Raw genomic sequence first — 20,169 nt, 5'->3', positions numbered from 1 at the left:
TGCCAGTTCGAGTCCTGGCTGCTCTACTTCCTAGCCAGCTCTCTGCTAGCGTGCCTGGGAGAGCGGTTAAAGGTGATGCAAGTGTTTGGGCCCCTACCATCCTTGTGGGAAACTTGATAATAAAATTCTTGGCTTCTGCCTCCAGCCTGGCCCACCCCTGGCAGTTTTGGTCAACTCTGGAATAAGCCAGAAGATGGGAGACCTCTTCTCTCTCTCTTTTCCTCCAGTTCTGTCCCCCCCCAAAAGGGGTGGAGGACTTGGGGAGTGCCCCTGGAGGCCACGGTTAGGCAGGAGGGAACAGGAGCTTGTGTTCCAGGAAGACCGTTCTAGTGGAGCATGAATGTGAGCGGAGGCTCAGAGCTGGCATTGCTGACGGGAGAGATGGTGGCAGCCAGCACTAAGCCAGCAGCTGCGGGGGAGGGGAAGAGCCAACAGGCAGTGAGTCGGGCTCCTGATTCCCAGTATGACTGGGGAGCGATGTGCATGTGGGCCAACCAGATTTTTATCATCTTTCTCACCTGATCCCATCCAGGCCTTCAGTTCTAAAGCCTATACCCCCATGACCCAGGAAAGCCGTCCATGGATGCCTGGAGCTGCCAGGCCTGAGCCCCAGCCACACCAGAGGCTGCCACCTCACCGCCCGACTGGCCACCCTGCCCCTGCCAATGAAACGGCACCCTGGGCTGATCCTCCCCTCTGTCCTTCACACCCTGCCCTGCTCTCACCCTGTTCCTGGGCCTCTTAGGTCAAGCCAGGTCCTCCTGTGAGATGCCCAAGGCTTCCCTTCCTCTGAGCGAACTCTAGGAACTCAAGGCCATGACCTAAATGTGGTCCTCAAGGCCGTGACCACTGACCCCGCTTCATGCCTGCCTCAGTTCACCTATGCTGAGTTACTGAAGAGCAACGGCTGCCATTGGTGTCCCATAGTTCTGCAGGCCCCGATAGGTTCCGTTTTCCATCAAGGGCCTGGTCTCCACCTCCAGGATGGCTCCTTCTACTGTGTCCTCACTTGGGGCAGAAGTGAGCTGATCACTGCATGAGGCCTCTTTATTGAGATGGCTGCAGCAGCTGGAGCTAAGCTGCCCTGATGTCAGGAGCCAGTAGACTTCCAGGTCTCCCACATGGGGGCAGGGGCCCAATCACCCGGGCTGTCCTCTGCTGCTTTCCCAGGCCCCCAACTGAGACCTGGATCAGAAGTGGAGTAGCTGGGACTCAGACTGGTGTCTGTATGAAATGCTGGTATCACACGCAGCGGATTAGCTTGCTATGCCATTGTCCCAGGCCCAGCACATGGACTTTTGAGGGGATACATTCAAATCATAGTATACCTCACTCCTCTCTCCCTTTACCTTTTAAAGAAAAGAGATTTAGCTGTTTATTCAAAGGAAGAGAGAGAGAGAGAGAGAGAGAGAGAGAGAGAGAGAGAGTCTTCTATCACTTCACTCCTCAAGTGCCCACAACTGCTGGGTTAGTCCAGGCTGAAGCCAGGGGCAAGAACTCCATCTGGGTCTTCCATGTGGTGGGCAGGAGCCCAAGCACCTGGGCCTCCACCTGCTGCCTGCCAGGGCGCATTAGCAGGGAGCTAGAGCAGAGGTGGAGCACTGGGGTGTGCACATTCCTGGTAACATACACCCCTCCTCTGACCCGTTAGCACGTTCAGGGTCCCTCCACCTTGGCGTCTACCTCCCAGCCTGAGACCCTGACCGCAGCCAGCCCTTCCTGTCCTGCCCGCAGCTTCCTCGGGGCCTTGCAGAGCCACTGAGGACCGTCCTGCCCGCAGCTTCCTTGGGGCCTCACAGAGCCACCGAGGACCGTCCTGCAGCCTCCTTCGCATCCTAGGGTCATGCGCTTGTGTCTGGAGCCCCCAGGAAGCAAGCAGTTCTATGCTCCTTTGAAGCCTCTGGCATTGGCCAGCGTGTATCCATGAACACCCACTGCCCCAACCTGCACTCCTGTCACCAACGCCTGGGCTGCACCCTTGGCCTTGGTGGTCTCCTGTGGTTCCCTCGGGGTAGAAATTATAAGATCTAAGACATGAGAATGCAGATTTTTTTTTAAGTAAACTCACTGAAATGGAAAATGAAGGAACTATTCTTTGGCTATTCCAAACCTCATACACAACCACCTATTTATTTCCTTTTGCCTTCACTAGGTAGAATATAAAATCAGAGGCAAAGCTTAAAAAAAAAAAAACTGGAGTAGAAAATACACATGTAATTTCAAAAAAAGTATAGAGTAGGGTTGGCCTTATGGCCTAGCAGGTGAAGCCGCTGCCTGCAGCATGGGCATTCTGTATGGGCGCCCGCTCCTGTCCAGGCCGCTCTACTTCTAGTCTAGCTCCTGGGACAGCAGCTGAGGATGGCCCAGTGTTTGTGACCCTGCCACCCAAGTGGCAGACCCGGAAGAAGCCCCTGGTACCCAATTTCAATCTGGCCCAGTCCAGCCATAGCAGCCTCTGGGGAGGGAACTGAAGACAGAAAATTGTCTTTCTCTCTTTCAAATGAATCAATATCCTAAAAAAATCCATCGAGCAAATATGAGGATTCTGCTTTCTTTAGGATATGCCTTTTGCTTTAATAAGGAGAAAATTACATCTTTTGCTTCATTAACCTCTAACTAGTAATTAGCATTTCTTTCAAGAAGCTTCTGCGGTTTGCCAACAAAAGGCATCCCAGCGATTTTATATCTACTGTTTGGGGCAGATGTCTACGTGCTCGTCATTATTTGATGTGAGATTCACCGCTAGATTCTGTTACTTAATGCCTAAGGAAGCACATACGTAGGCTACATCATCGTGTTAAATAAGAACATCTTTGGTAACTAGGCATTTGCTTTTATTTGTCTTATTTTGTGCAATTCCACAATTCCGGCAGTCCACCACCGTTGTCGAATTGTCTAAGGGATCCAGAACCCGGAAGGAGTTAATGGGTTCATTTTCTTTCTTTCTTTCTTTCTTTTTTTTTTTTAAAGATTTATTCATTTTTATTGCAGCCAGATATACACAGAGGAGGAGAGACAGAGAGGAAGATCTTCTGTCCGATGATTCACTCCCCAGGTGAGCCGCAACGCGCCCATCCGAAGCCGGGAACCTGGACCCTCTTCCGGGTCTCCCACACGGGTGCAGTATCCCAATGCATTGGGCTGTCCTCGACTGCTTTCCCCGGCCACAAGCAGGGAGCTGGATGGGAAGTGGAGCTGCCGGGATTAGAACCGGCGCCCATATGGGATCCCGGTGCGTTCAAGGTGAGGACTTTAGCCGCTAGGCCACACCGCCGGGCCCTCATTTTCATCTGTTACACATAAAGGCAGATTTTACCAAAGCTTAAACCACGGCTACACTGATAATGGCTCCCTCCTGCCAGAAGGTGAGGTGTTAAGAGATGTTTTTGAACTTGGCACGTCCTCTAGCTCTCCAGGCTCCTCCTCACCTTTTTTTTTTTAAGATTTATTTTTCATTTTAAAGGTAGATTTACAGACAGAAGGACAGGGAGAGAGAGACGATCTTCCACCGGCTAGTTCACTCCCGCAATGGCCTCAGCAGCTGGAGCTGAGCCAGGAGCTTCTTCCAGGTCTCCCAGATGGGTGCAGGTTCACAAGGATTCACTCATCCTCTGCTGCCTTCCCAGGCCACAGGCAGGGAGCTGGAAGGGAAGCGGAGCAGCTGGGATGCCGGTGCTCGCGGAAGGATTGGCCAATGAGCCATCGCACCAGGCTCCTGCTCTCTGAAGCTCCCATGGCTGGGCAGGTGTCCCACAGACACAGACACAGGAAGTCTGCTCTCTGTTGCCTCCTATTTGGAGATGAAGACAGAATGCATGGCCCCCGCACCAGGTTTTGAGGCTTCGGCAGAGTCAAGTGAAGGAGCTTGGTATGCGGGGGTCCCCACCCCACGACTCCCCCAAAGGCAAAGAAGAAAGGAGTCCCCACCCAGGATACAGCTGAGAGTAAGGTGGAGTGTGGGAGCAGGAGAGGGGCTGAGTGTACCACACAGGAAGGTTCCAGGAAGGAACAGCTCGGAAGAGGCAGGGGGATCAGAGGAGGGAGGTTCGCTTTTGGTTTCTGTGCACACAAAAGGGTCACAGCACAGATCCCGGGGTCTGGTGGCCATGGGAGGTGAGGGGGCCAGGGCAGATCTGAGTCTGGCGCCCTGTGGATGCCAGGCACGACTGCCTGCCCGGCTCACTGGACCGGATGAGTCAGGAGAAGGCCAAGGCAAGGACTTAGCAGTGAGAATGCCAGCCTTCCCCTGGGACTGCAGAACATGGTTCTTTTGCTTGAAACCTTTCCCCCTTAACAGCAATTCCTCAGAGTGTCTACAAACACCGTGACTTCGTGATTTGATCACCGCTAGCAGCAGCACCGAGGTCAAAGTGCGTGTGGGTAACGGACTGCAGCTTAGAAAGTGTCCTGGCATGTCGGGCAGGAGGACACACAGTTCATGTCCACACGGGAACTGGCCTCTCCAGCACAGGTCAAGGGCACCCAGATTTCTTTGTCCCAGTTGAGGACTGCCTGGAAGATTCCTTCATTCTGGGCTGGATGACAGCCCGTGTCACCCATATCCCACTGCAAGGGAGGCTGGGATGGCTGACTCGTAGCCTGCCCAGGAGAGAAACGGCTCTGGTGGGACTCAGAGGACCCCCAGCAGCAGGGGCTCCCCTCCCCCCAGCCTTGTGTTGGCAGAGGTAGACAGAGGGCATGGAGATGGCCCAGCTGGATTCGTTCCCCACACGATCGCCAAACAAGCGCACCTAGAGGTCCAGGGAGGGGAGGCTGTGTACTGAGTGAACTGTGGCCCTCACAGCGGCTTCCTGTGAACATGACCTGGCTGGGAAACAGGATCCATGCTGACACGGCCAAGTTAAGATGATGTCGCACATCAGGGCAGGCCCCAAGTCCACAGATGGTGATCTGAGGACAGAATGGGACATGGCCACAGACACACAGGGCTCTGTGACATGACAGTTGTTCTAAGACCAAGCTCCCATCCCCACCCCAGGCAGGTCTGTGGCCAGGAGTCTTGGGAGGTGGGGAGTGGGAGTGGGTAAAATCCCTGCTTTTCCTATTAGCTGTTGTTTGAGGACCACACAGAACCTGTTTTCAAGTAGAAGACGGATTCAGGCAGGGCTGTGGGTGTGGGCACGGCTGTAGGTACAGGTGGGGTTGTGGGCGCAGGTGGGGCTGGTTGGTGTGGGCAGGGCTGTGGAGCTAGGGTGAGGACTGGGTTGGTGGTTGCGGGAAAAGTTGTGGGTGCAGGTGGAGTCAGCATGAACACGCAGAGGGTTGGTTGGATTGAGCTCACACAGGGTCCTTGGCCGTGGATGAGCCCCTGGCACCCGGGGGCCGACTCTGTGCTCACGTGTCCTGTGTGAATGCCGCAGCTGCGCCATCCCCAGGCCTGGCCTGTCGTATTGGTGAGGCTGCTTCCTCCTAAGACTGAAGCTGTTTCTCAACAGGTTTCCCCAAGACCCGCTCCAGCCCACGCCCCTGGTTGGGCTTGCTCTACACTGAACGCATGGCAGCCCCCAGGAAGATTCCTGGCACCCGGCAGTAGCTTGGCCCTCCCCTGCAGGCGGAGGCTGTCGGTTCCAGGAGCAAGGAGTGAGGGAAGGTGCAGGCAGAGGCCTGCTTCCCCTAGGATGCTGTATAGCTGATCTCCACGTCGCAGGCAGGGACTGCACCAGCTCTGTGCCCAGAGCCAGACAAGGGGCAAGTGCCGCTGGCCTCTGGGGAGCCACGGCCTGGGAACCATGGGGTCTGCACGCCAGGGTTCACTTTCACTGAATTTTGGTTGTCTACAGAACACACACACACACACACGCTGAACAGGTTAAAATATCCACATAAAATTTACTGCAACTTTCGTAGAATTTGATTTGTGCTACAAGAGGAGTTGCATAGGAAACTATGTAAAGCCCCTGAGGAAAAACATCGGTGGTTTAAGGTGCAACTGGTTTTGCTTCTTCTTTGGGGACCAGGTGAGAGGGCGCGTCTCGGGGAGCAGCGTGGTGGAGGGTGCGGAGTGTCATGTCCGGAATCACGTGCCAGGATGGGTGGTTCTGGGACTGTCTCAGCCCTGCACAGGGAATGCTTCCACCGGACCAGGCAATGCATGTGTTTTGAGGCCGTATTTTAGCAAATGAGATCCAGGAACCCCAGTAGGGGTCACTGTGCCCTGAACAAGCACACGGCATTTCCAGGCACATCTCGGGTTTGTCTTCCTCTATGCACCTGCCAGGCCCCAGTTCTGCCTCTTGCTCTCTCCACAGGCACCTCAAGCACAGGCAGGTGCAGGGTTCAACCCAGCAGGCTCCAAGCTGACCTGCCCACCACGCAGCAGCCCTTCCGAGGCCCCTGCTTCTCCGTGGGGATGCAGTCACTCTCAGGAGATGCTCACCCTGTGCCGGTGATCTTTACAGATGCTGGTTCTTCCTACACTGGGTACTTCCAGGGACATGTGAGGGGGAGCAGCTGAGTCAGGATGACAGGAAGGGTGGAGGGTGGCAAACACGGCTGGCATGTTGGCGCATCAGCAAGCAATGACACCCGGGGTTAGCCAGGACACCTGTCGGGGCCTGCCATGAGCAGGAGGCCACCAGGACTTGCACTCAGACACCTCCAATAGGTGTGGGGGAAGTAGTTCCTTGGCCACGCGGGGGTGAACAGTGCCCTGGCCTTCTGGGGCCACAAGGGTCCCACGTCTCATGCTGTTGCTTCCTGTGCGTTTGGAGGAGCCACCTAGGTTGGCTGATCACTCACATGGGAGCTGAGACCTCGCTGAAGCGGTCACTGAGCAAAGCAGGGGGCAGGGCCTGGGTCCTCAGAATAGAGGGACATGACTGTACCCCAGAACCTCTTCTCAGGGGGTTGTGAGGCAAAGTCCGTCCAGCATACCCACAGGAGCCGTCTTGTGCTAGGGGTGGGGCTGAAATGCAGACTGTGGCCATGACCTGGACTGCCCAGTGGCCCTTAAATACCTATATACACCTGTAACATAATTTAAAAAGGCCTTTTGGACAACATAAAAATCAACAGCGTCTTCCCCTAATTTTTTTTTAAACCTTTATGATCCATTAAAAAAAAAAAAAAAAAAAAAAAAAAAAACGGACATCACCTTTCTTGTTTGTGTCCCCCTCCCCCCAGTCATTAAAAAAAAAACAAAAAAAAGAATTTCCATTTAAATTTACACCAAACAGATAGAAAGCTATTTGATTGGCAATGACCTGCAGTATAAAACCCCCTGGGGCCGTCCCAGGAGAGAGGCGGAGAGCAGGGTGGTCCTGGGTGTGTCTGAGTCTTCCCAAGACCCCCACCTGCAGCTCCATGGTAAGGACGGCGCAGGCCCCCAGGGTCCCGGGGCAGGCAGGGGTGGCACAGGAGGGCACCGCTCAGATGACCAAGTCCTCGGGGTCTGTGGGGCTGAAGGCGGCCGCCCTGAGCACGTCCAGGGAGTTGACTAGGATGAGGGTGCCCGTGAGGTGCTTCCAGCGCTTGGTGATGGGGTTCCGCATCCTGTCCAGGCCCGTGTGCAGCTCCTGGATGACGTCGCGGTAGCTGTCCCCGACCTGCTGGCTCCAGGTGAGCAGGAAGTCGTAGGCGGGTTTCCACATGGCCTGGGTGGAGGGGAAATGAGTTAGGGCACAGAGCGCCTTACCTGCACTCTTCCCAGGGGAAGCACGGACCCCGCTTGAGAGGAAGTGCACAGTGACCAGCGTCGGAGAACTGGCCGCACACACCTCCTGCCGGTCCGAGCTCCCGGCCCCAGCTTGCTGCTGCCGCGCACCCTCAGAGGCAGCAGGTGGCGGCTCAAGCAATCTCAGCAGCATTCCTTTTTATGACTTATTTATTTCAAAAGTAGAGAGAGAGTGGCCTACTCCCTAAATAACCGTATTGGAGGAACTGGGTAGGTCCAAGCCAGGAGCCAGGAGCTTCGGGCTCATGTGGGTGCAGGGACCCGTGCAAGTGTGCCATGCCCAGCCGCTTTGCACGCACACCAGCAGCGAGCAGGACTGGAAGTGGAGCAGCAGGTCTGTGAAATGCTCACAGCACTTGGTAGTGGTATCGTCCACCTAGAAGGCCTGAGTGCCTCAGCCAGCCTGGCTGCGGAGGACACAGGGTCCCGGGGCTCTCAGGATGCCACAGTCCTCTTGCAGGAGGACTCAAGGTGGAATTAGTGGGGACAGGTGACCTGCAATCCTGGCTAATGGAGGTCCCGCCTTGTTATCTTTAGTACCCAGGCCCCCAGCTCACGCCCCGTCCCCTGACCATCACCTCTCACCTCACTTCACCCCCGTCCCCCCAGCATGCTGTGGGGGACCTTTCCCTGCTGCCCTGGGTGGTTGGGGAGCTGAGGGAGGCCCCCCGAAGCCAGGCAGCACTGCTCACCTACCTCACTGTCCACCACGCCGTTCCTGTCCCGGTGGGGAGACTCGTACGCATCCATCTGCTGCCTGGAGACCTTGGCCAGCTTCTCGGCCAGCTCCCGCCAGCGCTGGGCCACCTCGACGGCCGTGGTCAGGAGCACAAAGTCCTGGATGAGCCGGACCACCAGCCCTTGGCAGTCCATCTTCAGTAAGGCCTGAGCGGAGGAAAAAGCATGGTTTGAGGCAGGGAGGCACCGGACTGGCCTCCCGGGGATCCCCCCTGCTCCCGGAGCAGATGGGGAGCTGCTCTTGACCCTGAGAGCCCCAAGGCCGGGCAGCCGGGCCTGAGCTCCACCTGGCCTCCCGGGGATCCCCCCTTCCCCCGGAGCAGATGGGGAGCTGCTCTTGACCCTGAGAGCCCCAAGGCCGGGCAGCCGGGCCTGAGCTCCACCTGGCCTCCCGGGGATCCCCCCTGCTCCCGGAGCAGATGGGGAGCTGCTCTTGACCCTGAGAGCCCCAAGGCCGGGCAGCCGGGCCTGAGCTCCACCTGGCCTCCCGGGGATCTCCCCTTCCCCCGGAGCAGACGGGGAGCTGCTCTTGACCCTGAGAGCCCCAAGGCCGGGCAGCCGGGCCTGAGCTCCACCTGGCCTCCCGGGGATCCCCCCTTCCCCCGGAGCAGACGGGGAGCTGCTCTTGACCCTGAGAGCCCCAAGGCCGGGCAGCCGGGCCTGAGCTCCACCTGGCCTCCCGGGGATCCCCCCTTCCCCCGGAGCAGACGGGGAGCTGCTCTTGACCCTGAGAGCCCCAAGGCCGGGCAGCCGGGCCTGAGCTCCACCTGGCCTCCCGGGGATCTCCCCTTCCCCCGGAGCAGACGGGGAGCTGCTCTTGACCCTGAGAGCCCCAAGGCCGGGCAGCCGGGCCTGAGCTCCACCTGGCCTCCCGGGGATCCCCCCTGCTCCCGGAGCAGACGGGGAGCTGCTCTTGACCCTGAGAGCCCCAAGGCCGGGCAGCCGGGCCTGAGCTCCACTCGGTGCTGCACCTAGTGGGGAGGGAGGATGTGGAGGAATTCTGGGCCGGAGGGCAGCCCCGTCCCAAGTTCACATCCCTCTGGAACCCTAGGTCTGGGCTAGTGGGCAGCCCCGTCCCAAGTCATGTCCCTCTGGAACCTTAGGGTCTTGTGAAAGCAACTGGTTAGGACGGAGATGTGCAGGATAGGGTGCAACAGGAAGAGGACATGGGGATGCTGAGGGCTGAGGGAGTGGAGGCGCAGACTGGATGGGATGGCAAAGGGCAAGGCAGACTGGCACCGGGCTGGGGGAGACACATGGAGGAGCAGTGGGACAGGACCTGCACCTGAGGGTCAGAGCAGCAGGCATCCAGAAGGTGCAAGCAGCCCCGCCAGGCAGCCCAGTGATGACCACAACGGCCGGAGAGGATCCCAGGGCCAGCCCTCCTGGGACAGGCCCCACGCTCAGTGGAGCTGCACTTTTGGCAAAGCTGCAAGGACTGCCATGGAGCCTCTGGGGCACAAGGACAGACCAGCAAGGGCAGGGGATGCCTGGCTCCCGGAGGGAGGGCACACCAGCCCAGACCGCCCTGCTGGGGAGGGCTGGGTCCCCGGCGGCTCCCACCTGGAGGCAGAGCCTGACAGACTGGCATGAGCATGGCTCAGCTTTGGCGTGCAGCTCCATTTCTAGGTGAAAACCACGACTCTCTCCTGGCATGTGCGGGCGAAACCCTTCGGTGCCTGGGAGCACCAAGCTCAGACCACAAAGGCCTGAGGATCGGGCCCTGCCTGGACCCCTCCCGGGCAGCCACAAGGGCCGAGGGTGAATAGAGGCTGAATGTCCGATGCCAGTGGCTCCCTCCTGTGGGCCACAGCTTCCGCCGTGTGCTGCTTTCTTACAGAGCTGCCAGCACTGCCAGCACTGCCCATGGTGGCAGTCTGATGTTTTTCTACAGAGAGCAAATTGGGTACTCCCCTGTTTTTAGTGACAGGTTGAACTCTCGTTGGGAGCCCCAGGCTCTGGGGAGCTGCTCCCCGTAGCCTCCTGGGTCACTACTAGGCACACCCAGACACAGAGGCGCACTAGAAAGTGCAATGATGATCCCGGCTGGGATGGGGTTCATACGAGGGAACTTTGACAGGTTGAGGTGACCACACTGTGTGGACGAAGGGAGAGAGGCCTCCTGACTCTGGATGGGAGCTAACAGCAGCCACACACAACACGTAGACTTCGGGGTTTAGCTGCATGTTTTACCAGCTTTCACTGTCACCACACTGGGACACTGGGAGGAGGGCGCACAGCTGGGGCAGGTGCCTGGCAAGCACCTGACACCCAGGCCCCCAGGGTACTGCCTGGGTTTGATTATTTCTGGCCGCTGCTTCAGCTTCCTGCTGGGAGGCTGAGGTGCTGCAGCCAGTCACGACGTGGCACCTAGATGGCCTGATCTTCCTGCCACTGACTGCTGGTTCTGGATTGGAAGTGGGGTGACAGCCAAGGGGCTGCACTGCCTTGTCAGGTGTCCCCAGCCCATTAGCCCTGCCCAGGAGGAACAGCCTGCGAGGTTCCCGGGAAGGGGGCGGGTAAGGGGTGAGTGAGAGTCAGCTCCACTCTCCCACGGGCAGGGGTGGTGGTGGTGGTGCTGACTTGGCCTCTGAGTGGCTCATAGACTGCGGGAAGGGGACAAGGGGTGGGACACACATGTCAGGTCAACCTGGGCGCAAAGCCCACCCATCGAACCTTCCCTCCAACACTGAGCCCCCTCACATCAGTCCTAATATGAAACAGGAGCATCGGCCTGCAGAGCCTGCCAACCCCGGCCTCCTTCTGGGCCATGGCCAGCTCCACACTCCAGCCCTCAACCCTGCTGGCCCCGTCTTGCCAGCCCACTGCCCGGTGATGCCAGCGCCTGGCTGAGGGCCTCCCTGCGGCCACTGCTCCCGCCAGCATGCACTCACACCTCCATTCACACACCGGGGCGCCGGTGTTCGTGTGTCAGGTCCTCTCCACGGACAGCAGTAGTGAGACACACACACATATCATCGGTGAGGACGGTCACGTGGGGTGAGGTGCTGGAGCAGCAGGGCGTGGGGCTGCAGAGGTGGTGGCCCCGGCAGGCGAGGAAGCCTTGTCCCAGCACAGGGGGGCAGGGTGGGCTGGGGAGGCTGTTATTCACGCTTAGAGGAGGCCAGCATGGTGGGGGAGTCAGGGGCGGCTGGCCCAGGGCCTGAGGGGCAGGGAAGGAGGCACCCCTCTGAAGGCAGGAAAGACAGAAAATTTACTTGTTGGGGCTCCTTGTCCTTCCTGACGAACCCCCGCACGCCTGCTGTTGGAACCCTCCCCTTTCCAGCTCATCTGAGCAGGGATTCCAAGCCCGGGAGCCTGACAGGTGGCATGGGTGATCTGAAAGCCTGCATGTGGGTGTGCAGCAGGGGTGGGGGAAGGAGGGGTTGGGCAGAGCGCAGTTTCCAGGACCCCAACTCCTCTGCTATGGTCTGGTGGTTGGAGACGTGGCAACTCCCAAACTACCTGCCCTGAGGTGGTCAGGGGAACAGTGACACGGTGTCACCAAGGACCACAAGCTGGCTTTGAAGCCTCCAGGTCCAGCTGCGAGCCAGGCCAGTCCCACTCCCTCCTTAGGGCCCCCACCCTTCACATGCACTGCAGGAGGGCGACAGAAAGGACTTCCCCCTGGGAGTCAGCTCGCTGACACAGCGGTGTGCAGAAGCCGCTGGCTCTGCTGCAGGTGAGGGCTCTCAGGTCTTGACCTGTGCCCAGTCAGCTAGCTCTCAGCTGCAGGAGAGCCCAGTCCACCCCAGCCAAGGCCCTGGAAAGCACAGGCTGTGGTGGCCCCTGGGCCAGCAGCTCCACCACGGGGAGCTCACTCTGCCTCCCTGGACTGTCACGCTTTGGGGAAGGAAGCAACAGGTGTCGTCCCTGGAGATGAGCCAACTGAGGGTCTGGGAATGGCCCTGTGCTGCCCAACACTGTCCCACACCAAGCCCCTGAGGGTTGGCTCTCTACTGTGGCTGCTGCCACCCTGGTTCCTAGGGACCCTGGGTGGTAAGGCTGCCCTTCTAGACCACCACCACCTGTTCCACATCCCCATGCCTACTGGGAGACCGCAGGCTGTTGTCTGCTCATCTTACTGTCGGTCACCAGCCACACACACTCTGTGTGCACAGTGACACCGGGTGTGTGCAGGGTGCCAGCCCAGCCCATACACCTGGGTCAACTCCCAGGCAGCCCTGGCTCCTGTGGTCTGAGAGGCACTGGCATAGAAGGGCAGGTACTGGGTAGAGGGAGGGAGGGGATGGGAGAGGGGGCATGGAGCTCACATCTTACAAGCCAGGCTGCCTAGGGTCGGTGGGACAGGACGGGACAGTGATGGAAAATGCTGCGAGGGTTTCCCCAGGAAGAACTAGAACCAGTCATGGCCCTGGCCAGGAGCTTAGGAGCAGAATCTGCTGCCCTGGGAGACGGTGGATGGACAGCCGGTGCGCTGCAGGTTCCCACAGGGGTGCGAGGCCAGGCGCAGGACTGAGCTGCTCAGGGACACTCTACATTCAGAGCTCGAGCTGCCAGAGGTGGGGAGTGTCCAGGACGGGCAGAGCGTAGCCTAGAGTGCGGCGTGTCACCTCCTGCTTCTTACAATTCTAACTCCCAGATGTGTTGTGCTCACTCCCGGCTCAACACCCATGGTGTAGGAAGAGAACACAGCCTTGCAGTTGCTGTTATTGGAGGCTCCGAGGAGAACGCATGACCAATAAAGCTGGGCCCTGGGGTGGAATTTCTAATCGAAAAAGTCCCTGACCCTATTGAGAATGCGGTAAGGGGCAGATCTCACCCCAAGTGTGCTGTACCTGGGTGTACCTGCTGCCGCCCCAGCTCCCTGCTGAGCTGGCTGGAAGCTCCCAAGGAGGGGAGAGTGGCATGGACTGCCCCACAGGAGATTATGGAATCAAAACACACACTTCCACCCTACAAAGGAGCCCACTCTGACCTTGCCTGTGTACGCTGGGGGGCTGAGCAGCAGCTACGGACCAGGCCTACGGCTAAATGCATCCATGGGCAGCAGTGGGCAGCAGCCGCAGTCCCCCGGGCACTCACCATCATGAGCTCCTTCTGGAAGGACTTGCGATCCTTGTTCTCGGAGTTGTTGCAGTCCTCCTTGAGCTTCTCCAGCACGGAGGCCACGCGCTCGGGCTCACTGTCCAGCTCGGCCCGGCAGAAGCAGGTGAGCGGCAGGTCACCGTAGCCCAGGGCGTCGGCGAAGGCGCGCCAGCTGTTGATGTTCTCCATGAGCAGGGTGCGCACCGAGGCGTAGATGTAGGTGAGGAACTTGCATGGCCGCAGGATCTGCTCCAGCAGCACCGCCGTGCTCAGCTCGGGCCCTGAGACCAGGCCAGGCTGGCCCTTGCCCAGCACCAGCACGTTCTTGGCGTGCACCAGGCCCACCCGACCCTGGTAGTAGCCGATGTACCACTCCTTGGTCCACAGCTGGCCCTTGAGCCGCACGCGCTCCTCGCTGAGCAGGGCCACCACGTCGCCCTTCCGGTATTCCAGCAGGTAGTGGTTCTTGCTCTGTCGTACCACCGTCTTCAGCAGCTTGCCCAGCTTGAGGCTGGACACAGGGCGGTCCTGGAAGGTGGGGTACTTGGTGGTGGCGGCAGCCAACGGGGACAGGATGATCTTGCCCACCTCATTCTTCTTGAGAAAGCGCCGGGGCCCCGATGGCTTGACGGCGCCCTTGGGTGGTGGCGGTGGCGTCTGCACGCAGAACTGCGTCAGGATGGCCTCCTGGTCATCTTTGAGCTGCACCCGCAGCGTGAAGTCTGACAGCTCGCCGGGGTTCTGTGAGGCAATGGGGAAAACCAGGCGGCTCACCCGGCCCAGCTTCATCTGGAAGCCCCGCACCACTTTGGCCTGCTCGCTGGCCTTGACCTCAAAGTTGGTCATGTTGGAGAACAGGCAGACGGTGAGGTCCTGAGGCCTGGACAGCGTGAACTGGTGCCTGCCCCACAGCTGCAGTGCCACAGGGGAGGGGCTAGGCGCCTGGCGGGTGACCTCGCTTACCAGGAGTGTCTTTGGGGCACAGTCGTGCCCAAAGACGGTCACCACTGTCTTGAAGGAGGGGTGGATGTGTTTGGGGCCGTAGAGGCCCACGGTGACCTTCTTGTGGATGAAGTCCCACACGGTGGCAGGGTAGAGGATGCTGGGGCCGTGGGCGACGATGGCCAGGTACATGCAGGGCTCCAGGCTGTCCAGCTGCACCTGGACCGTGTCCCCGTAGCTGTAGGTGAGGGGCAGGGCGGCGTAGGGGCCCTCCTTGGCATCGCTCCGCAGACACTGCAGGCCCACGGTGCTCTTGCTAACCATGTCGCTCCTCACCTCGGCCGAGACCTTCATCTCCAGCATGATGAAGGTCTTCACCTCCAGGTTGCTGAGTCGTACCTCCAGCACGGGGCTGACGCTGCTGCACCTGTCGCTGTTGAGCTCCAGGGGCGGGTCCAGCAGGGCCTTCATGGAGATCTGCTGTGTCTCCCCAGGGGCCACGTGGCCCTCCGGCACGTGGATGCTGATGCCGGTGTCAGGCAGCTGCACGGCGCCCCCGGAGCTATCCAGCCGGCACACGATGCTCGTCTCCACGGCCTGCGTCTGGCCCCACCCCGGGCTCTGGCCGAGCAGATCCAGGTCGTGGCAAGAGCGGGCCAGCTTCCGGTGGTTCAGCCAGGCAGTTCGGAAGTCCTCCCGGCTCTGGAACTGCTCGGGGGCCGGGGACTTGAGGCCCGTGAAGAAGCCGGCGGAGGCGGGGGTGTCGGACTTGGCCTGTAGCACAGACAGTTCCGACAGGCTGTAGGAGCGCTTGCTGCGGAAGAAGGGGTTGTCCCGCCTGGCCGGCAGCTCTGCCTGCTGCCCGTTGGCGGCAGGGAGCTCGTCGAAGATGTTGCCGGTGCTGTTGGTGGTGGCAGAGCTGGACTCGGTGAAGGATGAGGCGCAGGGGTCAAAGAGCAGCAGATCTACCGTGCTCCTGGGGGCCGGCTCGTCCATGCCCGCTACGCTCCCGTCCAGGAACGGGTTTGTCTGGACTCCGTTCCAGAAGGGGTTGTTGCTGTGCGGCCTGCCCGGGCCTCTCTTGTCCTCAGCCCATGTGCCCAGCAGGTCCAGCTCCTGGGCCACCTCGTCAGGGCTGTCGGGCAGGTTGTCGATCATGCCACTGTCACTCAGGGTGGAGTTGCGGTAGTTGAGGGGTTGAACGTAGGAGGCAGGGATGTAGCCCATCTCAGTGGTGTTGTGCGCGTACCACCACTCACCTCCTGACGTGTCCAGCACGTACAGGTGGTCGCCCTTAGAAAACTTGAGCGTGGTGAAGTTGGTTGGGCAGTAGTCCCTGATGGCGACCACTTCCTTGGCATTTCCAAATGGCGTGGGGCTGTCGGCAAGCAAGGCACTGGGGGAAGGCACTGCATGGGACAGAGAGCAGCAGGTGAGGCAAGGCCTGGGGGAGCCGCTGGGCACTGCTGGACAAAGCCCGGCTCGTGGCTCGCCCGCTCGAGGTGCCGCCCAGCCAGTGGTCTGCCGTGCCGTTGGCTCCCTTCCCGCCCAGACTGTCTTGGTCGGACTGGAGGACCATGAAGAAGTGTCCAGCCAAGTGTGTCCCTGCAGCAGGACGTCTACTCAACATGACTAGCGTCTTTAACTCCACAGAACTGCTACCTGCTCTAGAGAGAGCCAGGCAACATCACATGTGTCCTGACTCAGCTAACAGTGGTGTGGGGACTCAGAAGCTGTCCCCAATAGGGCTCTGTCCCTCTGTTCATCATTGTTCTAAAATGTGCACATGGACCCCCTCCACTCACCTCCTGACGTGTCCAGCACGTACAGGTGGTAGCCCCCCCACCCCCCACTCCGATGCCCGGCCTTTTGGAGTGTCATGTTACTACTGAACAATTACTGACAACATTAGCAAAATCCTAAGACCTCAGAAAAGGGGGAGTGGGTTAGTTTGGAGTTCTTGGCATTAAACTGCTGATGGGACCAACACAACACTTGTAACAGCAACATCAAACCCCTTGGGGTCGGTGTTGTGGCACAGTGCGTTAAGCCACCTGCTTGCCATGTCCAAATCCCGTGAGTGGTAGCTCGAGCCCCAGCTGTTCCACTTTCGATCCAGCTCCCCAGCTTGTGCACCTGGGAAAGCAGCAGACGATGGCCTTGGTGTGTGGGAAGGCCCAGGGTGTCCTGCGGAGAGACCCTGTGAGGCTGCGATGATGGGTCAAGCAGCCGTGAGCCTGCCACAAGTGAGGGACCCAGTCTGCTCCATGTCTGCATCTAAATAAACGAGACAAAGGTTCCCTGGCACCTGCTTTGGCCATGGTTGCATGGACCCAGCTGTGGGTACACGTTTTGATGGGTGACTGTCCATCTTGCACAGCAGACGCCAGGGAGGAGCCACACTTGCGCTGCCAGAGGCAGGGCTGGACCCACCCTGGCCGCGCTGCTCCGGTGTCAAGTCACACGCAAAACACATGATGTGCAAGGCAGGGGGTGGGAGTGAACAACAAAGTCAAGGGAAAAAAATTGTAAAGGCACATATAGTTCAAAGTTTCCCTCCAGGGCTTCAATATTTGAGTCGGCTGACCGTGCGAGGAAGTTAGAAATGAGTCCGTGTGTGAGAGGGGCCGAAGCAGAACCGAGGCACAGTGGAAGCTCGTGGGAGACGGCTGGGCAGCTCACCCCTCAAAGTCCTGCCCAGACCCCTAACCTTAGGAGGTCCAGCCGCCCTTCCTCGCCAGGAGGATCCTCTCAGTCCAGCACGACTTGGGCGACCCAGCCCAAGGAAGGTACCCAGGGCAGGGAAGCTCCTCTGCCCCGTGCCAGGCTAGTCACCCAGTCGGCTAGCACTCAACTCACTCCCTCTGTCCTGGGGAAGAGGGAAGGGTGGGGGGAAGGAGAACCGGGACCCCATCCCCTTAGGAGCCTCTGTCTGACTACAGACGTTGCCCTGAGCTCTCAGCTTTCCCCCCGAGCCGCCAGCCTGCACTGCTGCGTGCGAGTTCGTCCCATTAAACAGTGTCACCTTGCTTTCTGCACCCCGACTGACTGGGTACTCATGCTCAGGCTCTGACAGACGCCCTGCCCCATCACACCCTAACACCCTGCTGAACTCTCCCTGCCCCCGTCTCCTGCCCCAGACCTTCCCTGCACGGGGACAAGAATGTGTCCTAGCACCTCCACTTAACAAAACGGGACAGCCCAAGAGGAGGAAAACTCAGGAATCTACGCGAGCACAGCTTGAGCGATGCAGGAGCCGCTACTGATCGCCCAAGGTGCAGGGTCGGATACCGAGGGCCAGTGGGCAGACGGGGGTGCTGAGAGCTGCCCACTGCTCCCAAAGGGCGCTCTGTGGCAGACCGAGCAAGAACCGAATCTGAGCTCCTTGGTGGTCTCTCCATCATGTCTTCCCCCTGGGCCCAGGGCAGGGTCCAGGAAATGGGAGATGGGTTTCCCGCGGCCCGGCTGGCACAGTCAGCCAGGGGTTTGGTTTCTGTGACGATGCAGGGGAGGATGCGGAGCAGGGGAGGGTCAGAGACTGGGCCTCTGGAGGGCGCGGTGGATGGCAGGACCAGGGGCGGCCGTGCCCAAGTACCCCCCATCTCACGGTGTTTCGTTTCACTTGTCTACTGGATGCCAAAACAAAGACCAAACAAAGACACAATAAAGCTTGCTGGCCACCCAAAAAACCTTAGAATCCCTCCGAAGTCACAGCCTAATTACACTGCCTGGAGTAATTCCTTTACAGTCATATTTTCAAAATTAAAAACCCAAAGCAATTAAGCTTTGTAAGAGCTGGGAATGCAAATGAGCGCTTGGCACTGGCAGACAGAGGGGTCCAAGCACCGCTCCTGGACGACAAGCAGGAAAACAGTTCACTCCAAGACCAAGCATGCCCCGTGGCCAACAGCCTCCTGCCCGTGGGGACCCCTGGCAGGCGGGCTCTCCTGTGGCTCTGTCAGTCAGCAGGCACTCCAGGACATGGAGGGGCTCCCTACGCCATCAAATGCCAGGAAGTCCCCGTCCAGTTCTATGCCGCCTGGGGTCACCGCTGCCTTGCTTTTCATACACTCCCGGTGCGGGTTTCCATTACCGAGTGATGCACTGTTGTCCCCAGCCTGGGTATCTGTGCAGGTGCAGGCAGCACAGCACACTTCACAGTGGAGCCCACAGCAGTCCCCACCGGGAGGCCTGCCAGGGCAGTGTGGGCAGAGCTGGCTGGGAGGTGCTTGGGTCGGTCACTTCTTGGTGTGCTGGGGCCTCTGGCCATGGAACGAGGGTCTGTGGTCTTGCCCAGCCTTAGACCCTCAAGCGGTGTCCCCTGCACACGGACCAGGGTCTCCTCACATCTCAGGCGGACCTGCCTGTGTGTCTCTCCAACTGCTGCCTCCTTGTAGTTCTCCCTCCCTGCTCGTCGTCCTGTCAAACCCTCAGCTCCCGTGTTCTGGCTGTAACTCAGATTAGGAAACAGGGGCTGACGCTGTGGGACAGCAACTCAGCTGATGCCTGCAACGCTGGCTTCCATACAGGCGCTGGTTCGAGTCCTGACTGCTCCACTTCCCCTTCGGCTCCCTGCTCATGCACCCAGGAAAGTAGTGGGGGATGGCCCAAGCACTGGGACCTCTGCATCCACATGGGAGACCCAGAAGAAGCTCCTGACTTCTGGCTTTGGCCCAGCCCAGCCCAGCCCTGGCCTTTGCAGCTGTTTGGGGTGTGAGCCGGCAGATGGGAGGTCTCCCTCTCCTTGGAGCAGCACCCTTGTGGCCACCTGCTGTCTCAGGGCTCCTTCCACCAGCCGTGTTTTGGCTCCTGTCACTTGACCGGGCTCTAGCAGTGCAGTAGATAAGTTCTATCCCCGCCTCCCCTTAGGGCTCTGTGCCACTGACCTCCTGAACCCTAAGATCTCCAAAGCGACCAAGAGAAAACATTGCATTCTGTTAAGAGCTTCTGTCATGACTATGGAGGCATCCAACAGTGCTCGCCATGCCCAAGACCAACAGGAGCACCTGTCACCTTGGGGTTGAATTTTTCAACATGAGATGTTTCAAATGCTTGAAAAATCTAATTGGACTATCGATCTGTGAACGGCCTGGGTCTTGGAGCCCCGGCAGTGGCTGCTCCGTCTCCCCCAGCCATCTCCCTTTCCCTGCCCTCTGCCCCTCCCCTGGCTCACCTTTGACGTCACTGAGGCTGGTCTCAGGGAGGCCGTCGCTCAGGTCCATCAGGGTCCCCTCGGACTTGCACCGTGGGAGGCCGCTGGAGTTGGCCGCTCGAATCCGCTGGGCCGCCATCTTGGTCTCCTCTGAGGCCAGCTGCTAGGGGACCATGCCTCCTCTGCCTGGTACTCCAGCAGGGTTGAGATGTCTGTGTCAGGCACCTGCTCTGCACGGTGACGTCAACCTGGCCGTGGGCTTGGCCCTGAGGGGCAGGGGAGAGAAGGGGAGAAGTGCTTATTGAGCAAAGGGAACCGGGCTTAGGCAGTCAAGTTGTGGGAAGGGCGAGCCTCTTCCAAGGCTTTCCAGAGATGCAAGCCCTGGACGGTGGAAGAATGGTGGGCGCTGCTGGCACCTGGCCAGTCCGTTCACCACAGTCGGAGGGACAGACCGTGGGACGGTCCCAAGGTCTGCGGGGCTGCTCGGAAGACATGTTCCCACCCACATCCCCAAGAGGCCCCATGGTCACAAACACCACAGTGCAACCCATGCAGATGAACCAGTGGCCAAACTCTCGGCCCCCATGTTGCTTCC

The 20,169-nt window shown here is 59.3% G+C and overlaps 1 protein-coding gene across 1 annotated transcript in view; it reads right to left on the bottom strand.

The window, feature by feature from the left end:
• Positions 1-7,167: 7,167 nt before the first annotated feature.
• SH3BP4 (SH3 domain binding protein 4) overlaps positions 7,168-20,169 on the bottom strand; it is a 55,691-nt gene continuing 42,689 nt past the window's right edge. Inside the window, exons 2-5 of the mRNA XM_058665160.1 lie at positions 19,596-19,840; positions 13,478-15,831; positions 8,390-8,578; positions 7,168-7,613 (exon numbers count right to left, since the gene is read on the bottom strand). Coding sequence (XP_058521143.1) covers positions 7,389-7,613; positions 8,390-8,578; positions 13,478-15,831; positions 19,596-19,713 — 2,886 coding nt within the window. The 5' untranslated portion in view covers positions 19,714-19,840 and the 3' untranslated portion in view covers positions 7,168-7,388. The remainder of the gene's footprint in view (positions 7,614-8,389; positions 8,579-13,477; positions 15,832-19,595; positions 19,841-20,169) is intronic.

This window comes from Ochotona princeps, chromosome 5 (assembly GCF_030435755.1).
Source record: "Ochotona princeps isolate mOchPri1 chromosome 5, mOchPri1.hap1, whole genome shotgun sequence".
Classification (NCBI taxonomy): Eukaryota; Metazoa; Chordata; class Mammalia; order Lagomorpha; family Ochotonidae; genus Ochotona; species Ochotona princeps.
The sequence above is the reverse complement of the archived record's forward strand: the minus strand, read 5'-3'. Positions and strand labels throughout refer to the sequence as shown.